Source organism: Gavialis gangeticus, unplaced genomic scaffold, assembly GCF_001723915.1.
Source record: "Gavialis gangeticus isolate Ggan-Ray unplaced genomic scaffold, GavGan_comp1, whole genome shotgun sequence".
NCBI lineage: Eukaryota > Metazoa > Chordata > Crocodylia > Gavialidae > Gavialis > Gavialis gangeticus.
The window spans coordinates 84199671-84208352 of NW_017728992.1; the positions used below are offsets into that span (position 1 = coordinate 84199671).

Sequence of the window (8682 nt, forward strand, 5' to 3'; positions counted from 1 at the left end):
GAAGAAGTGAGACACTTTAAAACCTTACTTCTTGCTTCAGTCTTTAATGATAAGTTCACTTAAATAATCCAGCACTAAAGTAAAAATATATTTAGTTCAAAGACAAGTAAAAATACTGATGCTTCAGTCAAGCTGATCGAACCGTGGAAGTGAGATGCCACTTAGTCTGAAAGATCATTTTCTATATACTGTTCTGAAAACTTTGGACTGCTATTAAAATGGTTTGGATTATCTAAATTATCTTCTCTTACCAGAATGAAGCAGTTTTATAAGTATTATACTACTTCATCTTGCTCCCGGTATTTCCCAAGAAAGCAGATTTCTATCTTTCCTTCAAAGGTTACTTGTGCCTTTCCCTGCACTGACATAGCATTAAATGACCATGTAAAAGTGCCATATATCAACTCAGAAACTATATCTAACATGCTCACTGCTTAGTAAAATAAACCCACATGAGTAGCACTTTGCTTAGTTTTTCACATCTTATAAACTGTTTCAGACCAGTCTCCTTTGCAAAACTAATGATTTTAGAGGAGCCCTAAACAAAGGGGCTTCTCATCTAACAGTACTGAAAAAAAACCAAACAAGCTGGTATTCCTACTTTTCATGAAAGCCTCCGTGTGGTCATTTTTATTCCAGATTATGAGTATCATATTTAGTTTAATTTACATGTGCGCCAAATTTTAAGCCAGTGTAAATGACAATAGCTCCACTGAAGCCAAGGGAACATTTCCAAGGTACACCGGGAGCTGATCTTTCAAAATGATAAGACAATGTAGCCCAGGTTTAGAACTGATTTAGAACATTTATGGTTCAGATTTAAGAATAAAAGCACTGCTGCTTTTCCAGGAAAATATTTGAACTACTTACAAGGTCCCCAGATTCTGATGGAATCACCTTCAAAACTATTTAGAATTGAGTCTAAATAGTCTCTCAGGTACATGTGGATGTGTAGAGTTCCCATAGCATAATATTTGGCCTTTCCATATATGTACATCTGCCATGCACTACCAATAAAAACAGACCAAGCTTTTTGTGTAACAGAAGCAATTTGAAAGAATGTGTGCATAATGACCTGATTACATAAAAGGATATATTATCACCTCTGTGTGCCGGAGAGTAGGTGTGAAACTTGCTGTTCTCAACAAGAATAACAAAACAAAGCTTCTGGGCACTGAAATGAGAATTACACCATAAAATTCCTGTCTCAATCCCAATACAGCTATTTTAGCTTTGCAACATTTCTGAAAGGGTAAATATTTTGCTAAGTCTGATTTTCCAGTTAAAACTGAAAATATCAAAGTGTTGCAGGTGGCTCATAGATAATTAAATAGCTTGGTGTAAGACAGTAAAAATAATGACATTTAAAAAAAGGCAATCAGAGCAGATTTCCCATGACATGGACAATGCATTCTGTACTTACCCACAGGAGACATTTCAGGAACACCCGCCGTATAAGGACCATCCAGAAATTTTGGTTCATTGTCATTGATGTCCTGAATCTTAATGACGAATTCCGACTCTGGTTCCACGGGTTTGTTAGTCAGCCTATCTAGTGCTTGTGCTCGGAGCGTGTAGTAGGCCTGCTCTTCCCGATCCAGCCTCTTTGTAGCATGAATATCCCCCGTGTTCTCATCAATAATGAAAATGGAACTTGCCCCTTCGCCTGACAAGATGTATTTGATGGAGCCATCTCCTTTATCAACATCAGAGTGAAGCTGGTGAAAAATTGATGAGAGATGAGATTAACTTACAAGAGAGTCAGCGATATGGAGATATGTAAAAATAATTCTTATGTCATGCAGCAGCACATGAATTTTATTGTTCTTGGAAAGATAAGCTGAATGTCTGTTGTGCACGGCATGTAAAATACTATTAGAATCTGTCAGCCTGCTCTTTTGAGAGAGAGAATTTCATGCCTTTCTGTAAACAATCTAATTTTCAACTGCATTTTATATTGCCTCATAACAACAGTACTCTCATGCTCTACTTCTCATTTTTATAATGCCATTTGCTCTTACCTAAGCTTAACTATTTTACTGGTACTGATCCACTATCCTATTGTATATTTGTGATTTTGGAGCACAGTCATTATCAACTAAATTTCAATAACTGCTTACTCCCTTTTTGTCACCATAGATAAACTGCATGTTGATTTCCCCTGTTCAGAGTTTGTTTGAGACAATACAAATACAAATGAACAGTGAATGAAGGAGTCTAGTACTAACTTACTGGCTGGCCTTCCAAGTCAATAAGCTCATCTCAGTATTCCCCTATATAAAATAAGAACAATGCTTATCTGTTTTCAAAGTACTAAGAATTATAATTAGGATAGTGCTAATTTTTAGATAGTTTTACAATGATCATTTCAGTGAGATAATGGGCACACTCACAAAATTCCATCCAAAATGTGAACACATTGCAATTTTGTCAAACAATCAGAGAAATCAGCTTGATAACAAGCTAGAAAGAATTATAGCTTTTTGGGACTATAGGAATGATATGAATGTATTCTTTATATATAATATAAATATATGTAATACAGTACAAACATATCTTAAATCCAGGAACAAGTACCTATTCTGAACCTACATAAATAGTAATAACAACTGCATTTCATAGCTAGAGGCAACCAGCTTCCACAAAATATGCTAATAAAACATGAGAAGAATCTGGAGAGGACTTTACAATAGATATTTTCTAGGACTGCACAACATGAATGGCAGCATGTAGTTACCACAGGACCAATTAGTAGTAGGAGGCAACCATCAATCTTTCTGGATTATGATGTATGCAAGATAGGTCACCAGGACCTCCAGCAGGAGTGGAGGCTGCCCAGACCTCAATTTAGACTATTGAGATGGCATTCAAAGACCAGACTTTATGTGCCTCAATAGCTGTATTTATTTGCTCATCAAGAACTAGAACACAGGTCTCCCATATGGCAGACAAGGATACCACTGAACCATAACAGTGAGGGTACAATATAAAGGTACCAGAAGAGGTAGAAGTTCAAATTAATTTCCAATCAGTTCTGTACAACACCTTTTCTCAGGGAAATTTGGGGTGTCTTTACATGTGCTCCAGGTTGTGGGGGAGGGAAGAGAAACTAATTAGAGCAGCTCTTGAGAGTCACTAATTGAAATGCCCACAGTGTCTCAAGTATTCAGTGTCCCATACTTCAAAATGACACCAGGGGCACTTTAACTAAAGCTCGTTGAATAAGCTTTAGTTAAAGTGTCTCCACCACCAGTTTCGAATGTGGGGATGCTGAATACATGTGACACTGGGGCTGCTGGAGTGTTCTAATTGGTACACTCCAGCAGACTTGATTAACTGACTCTGCATTCTAATTAAAACACATTGAAGCAGAAAGCAGGCATGTGTATAGGTGCCCTTTGGTCCTAACTGCAACAGTCTTAATTTCCTGTGTTAGGTTTTTTAGCTTATTTATGCAAATAGAAATCTATTTTCACTTGTAGAATATGACTTAGCTCAGAAGTCAGTCTTGATGATCATACCTGAGCAAATAAACACACATACAGCCCCACACAAAAACACTAAAACCTCTGGTGTGGACATGAGAGAAAGGTCCTCCGTTAGACACTTGCTCCTCTTTTTTATGGTGCTACTGACAGAAATGCAATGCCAAAACTAGTTTAAAATGATAAAGATGTTCAGACTTTTCGCTTCCCTTCTTTGAAATGTATCAAATGTAAGTTGAACTTGTTTACAACAGTGCTATTATCATCATTTCCATTAATTTTTTCCCTCTCAGCTGGAAATGTCACTAGGGTCCAGATGTGGAGTGAGGGGGTGGGGCGTGGTGCATAGCCAGGCACAGAGTGGGATGGGTGTGGTGCATGGCTGGATGCAGAGTGGGGAGGGGTGGCATAGGGCTGGAAAAGGAGTGGGGGGGTGGCACGTGGCCGGATACAGAGTGGCGGCAGTACAGAGTGGTGGGTGGCAGCAGCAGCTACCACATGCAAGCTTCCCCCCACCCCCGCATCCAGCCAGCTGGATGGCACCCATGTAGCCTACACAGGGGTACTACTGTCCTCACCCCCCCCCCCACAGCCCTGCTCCTGGAAGGTGGTGGAATGGGATGGTAGGTGGTGCTCTCCATCCCCACCCACCTGCATGTACCCCCTAGGGCCTTCCCAAGTACCCCAGGGGTACACATACTCCCAGCTGACAACCCTTGCAGTAAGAGATCCCTGAACACTTCTATCAGATTAGCCTTACACAAATCACAGCACAAGCTACAGTTGTCTTTCAAAATATGGCAAGAGCAGATATCCTCAAGTGTTTAGGCTACTTAAGCAGGATGCTGAATGTATGGGTTCAATTCCATCTTCTCCCTGAGAAGATTCAAAACCTCATCTCCAGCTTTCCAGGAAATTACCCTGCCAACTGAGCCATTGACTATTCTAGGGTGAAGGCACTGTCATTTTTTTCTACTGAAGTTGTTCCATTCTACAAGATGTATTTAAAAATTCTTTGGATCTGAAAGAGAGCACAAGAGGGAATATGACTGTCTAGCCAAGTGGTTAGGTCACTCACTTGGCTAGAGAGTCAGTTTTGCTTTCTTTCTGTCCTAATGAATCTTTAATTCTTTTTTTCCAAATTGTAACTGTTTTGACAGGAAGGAATAAGATTAGCTAAGACTGTAGCATGAAGGAATTCTCTCCTGGAAGGTAAGAAATCATGGGTAGACAGGAAATTAAACACCTACCTCCCCAGGGTAAATGCCCTAACCACTGAACTGCTGTACATAAGTGGGGTGATTATCCTTTTTCCAGATATGTTTTGAAAAAAAAGAATGATCCCTTTCATAATTATTCAAGGAATGGTTACAGGCCTAACTCCAGAGTGGAGGAAAGCACTTGCCAACAGTACTTATAAAAGTCTCCTATCCCCAAGGAAGGGATAGGATTTAAGAACACACCATTTCCTATTCTCTAGTTTTGGTGATCCACTGCTCTGTAGGTTGTGACTCCTACCTAACCTGACCCTATAGGCTAGGGACAGACATTCAAGAAGCCTGAGCCTGAATTGATTCAATCTTTGCAGGTTAGTCTGACCTAGCTAGGCTGAACAAGTTTGTAACCACATAAACAGCCCCTCTGGACTGAGAAAATGCAGGTGCATGCCTGTAGTGGCTCAGGGTAGAAGCCAGAGGGTGCTAGAGCAGCCCTCCTTACCCTTCCACAGTGCTGAGCTGAGGAGGCATGGGTGGTCAGGCCCCAACAGGATGCTCTGATTAGGGAGGGGTCAGCGAGGGAGCCAGCAAAGAGTAGCACAGCATCTAGCACCCCATCGAGAAAACAAAAGCTGCTCTTATTAGTTCAAGCTCTTCTTAAACAACTTTTTCCAAGGAAGGAATGGAGGGACACTACCAGCTACCTGTTAATTAGCTCCAAGAAGCCCTAAGCAGACCCTGTACTGTCTGCCTTTGTCCTGTCTGTCTTACACAGACAGCTCTCAGCATTAGCTAGCATACCACATGCTGGCTACCATCCATGCTGTGGAAGAGGGGAGGAGTGGAATCCCTGCTTGAGTAGGGAGTGTAGAAAGAGGGGAACCGGAAAGCCAGGCAGATGCTGCTGTGCCAGCTATCTCTGCTGGAACTCCAGCCAGGGAACAGAGAGGAGCCCAACTCTCGAGAGCAGAGAACCCCTCCCAGGGCTCCAAAGCATTTGGGATGCTGGGGGACTCTGGTTTAAGTTAAACCAGGAAGGGGACTGGGACAGACATTGCATAAACCAGTTTGATCCAATCAGTTAAGTCTGATACTACTTCAACCAGGTTTATCTCAAAGCAGTTTCAGCCATTTTCAAAATGACTTATGTGCAGTGAATGTCTGTTCTGTTATAGGTTTAAACCAATTTCTGATCACTTAAACCAGTTTAAGTATAATGTCTGTCCCTAGCCTTAGGGAGCCCAAACTCGGGGTTGTGGGTTTCATTTCAGGGCCAAGGACAGAACTTACATATAAACCAGTATAAATGAACAGAAGTTTACTGCACATAAACCACTTTCAAAATGGCCAAATCTGGTTTAAGACAAACCCGGAAGGATGTAGCACTAGACTTAACTGTGATTTAGGTTAAATTGGTCTACTGAACTTCTGTCCCAGATTCCCTCCAGATTCAAGTTAACTCATAGTCTCCCAGCATCCCAGGATGCTTTGCACCTCCCCTCCAACCCCCACCCCCTCCAAGTGGGTTGGTGGGCTAGCCTTGAATCAAGCTGTTTGCTCCAGCTAAGCAGGGAGTTGTACTCTAACACCCCAGTTTCTGGCTTGTGCCACTTCAGGCAGGTTGCTGCACTTCCAGAATCAAAAGTGAATGTCTGTTCACTTTTATCAGTTCAATCTATGCAGAATAGATGAATCTGCAAAGAATGAATCAGTTCAGCCTTAGGCTTTTTGACTGTCTGTACTTAGCTCATGGGTCAGAAAGTTAGATGCTAAAAGTGACATGCTGCAATGCTGTGGGCATTTATAGACTGTTTTTTGCATCTGGGCCTTAACGGATAACTGCTAGCCTGCAGATTAGAGAAGTGATAAGCAATGTTTTTGATACGTTTATACTTCATTCTGTGGACAAGCTACATTTACTATACCTTTCCAGGAAAAGCATAATTTTCTTTGTTCTACTAAATCTTTAAAAAACAGGGATGTTTTGTGCTCATATTAGTGAAGAACTACCTATTGCCTACTTAATCCTGGGAAACACATTCTAGTGCCACAGATTTAGCTCATCACTGGCACTGTGGTGCTCCCAATTCCACATAAAATATACTAAAGAGTTTGTTTAAACATCTTTATGAGTGTTTTAGTGCCATCATGAGAAACCTTAAAGTATAGTTCAAGGGAGCAATGTAAAAATTAATTATACCAAAAGGATCCAGATTCACGCTTGTTGCAGAATGTATGCATCAACCTTGTTTTAATATAAGACTACTAGCATTTGATCCCCAAACATATTAAGATGGAAGGACTTTTACCTTGTGGACTGTGTACTGGACTTGAACCCAGGATTCTTGAACTAAACTCTCATTATCAAATTGCTTATCAACTAATCCATTTTCAGTATTTCAATTTCATATCATGAAAGGGAAAAGTAATACTAAACTGTCATAGGAATTTTGCAAAACTTAATATAAGCCCTTTAAGCACTGGAAAAGCTATATATCCTCATTTGGCTCTGTCACTGACTTGAGTAAATCTATCGAGGTCAGTATGCTATGCAGGAGTTTTCTAGGAAAATCCTACTCTCGGGACACATCAACATGAGATGTTTTACTGTATGTTAGACTAATCTAATGCATAGTAACACGTCACTGTCTACATGTGTGCTGGACACACTAAATTAGTCTAATGGGCCGTTTGCTAGTACCAACACATACAGGTAGTAGATAAACAGCGCATTAGACAATGCATAGTAGCACATGTGTAGATGCTGTTTGGGAGCAGTTTTGCTTCCATTAAGCCCAAGCAACTGGGGGACACTGCCTGGCTAAGCCTAAATGTAAGGGGAGCTATGGAGGGGCAGCTGTCTCCAGATGTGCACGTGGCTGGGAGACAGCTGTTCCTGCTGCCGGAACAGCTCTCCTAGTACTTTGCACATCAGCATCAGCTCCCGTACCTCCTACCAGCTCTTAGGCTGGCACCTGGGGGAGACTGGAGCTCCCCCTGTCTGCTGCAGGAGGGCAGAGCAGAGCAGAATAAATCTGCGCCCAACAGGGCACACATGTAGATGTGTTCCTGGTTACATCTTATTGCGCCTTATTTTACTGCTTAGTAACTTGACTGTGCATTTATTGCACATGTAGACACACCCTGAAATTCAGTGCAGAATGGCTCTAGAAAGTTTCTGTGGCTCAAAGAGAGGAGTGGAATATTCTTGCTTTCTTTGTGTGGTATTCCACATTCCTTTTGTGATTTTTCATATAGAAAGCCAGAAGGGAGCTAGTAAAGCAGCTGCAAGAGAGTCAAGCCAGTAGCTGGATGTAGGAATTATGAATTTGTGGGAGCCACATGAACGTTTGCTGCCTTCAGGCCTATAGAGCATGGCTTTTTGGTACCACATTGGACTTCATATTCTTAAGGAGAAAAGCAATATAGAGGTCCAAAGATCCATGGTATTTGGAAATACTGCCCACTCTCTCTCTGAAGTTCTCAAGTTTATTTCCATTCAGGGAAAGTTTGTCAGAAATCGAGTAACTTGATAGAGACTTCCTGTCCCAACACACAATTCTACATAGTTTCATAGTTTCTAGGGTCGGAAGGGACCTGAGCAGATCATTGAGTCTGACCCCCTGCCATGGCAGGAAAGAGTACTGGGGTCAAACGACCCCAGCAAGGTGTACATCTAGCCTCCTCTTAAAGACCCCCAGGGTAGGAGCCAGCAACACTTCTCTTGGTAGTTGGTTCCAGATCCTAGCTGCCCTGACAGTGAAGTAGCACCTCCTGATATCTAGCCTGAATCTACCCTCTGCCAGCTTGTGACAGTTATTCCTGGTCACTCCTGGTAGTGCATGGGGGAACAGGGACTTCCCCAGTGCCTGCTGGTCCCCTCAGACTAGTTTGTAACAGGCCACTAGATCCCCCCTCAGCCTCCTCTTGTGGAGGCTGAGCAGGTTCAGGTCCCATAGCCTCTCCTCATAGGGTCTGCC

The 8682-nt window shown here is 41.9% G+C and overlaps 1 protein-coding gene across 2 annotated transcripts in view; it reads right to left on the minus strand.

The window, feature by feature from the left end:
• LOC109302866 (cadherin-7) overlaps positions 1–8682 on the minus strand; it is a 152019-nt gene that overhangs the window by 95467 nt on the left and 47870 nt on the right. For both annotated transcript variants that reach the window (XM_019524782.1, XM_019524773.1), the window contains exon 3: positions 1424–1718. In XM_019524782.1, the coding sequence (XP_019380327.1) occupies positions 1424–1718 (295 nt within the window). The remainder of the gene's footprint in view (positions 1–1423; positions 1719–8682) is intronic.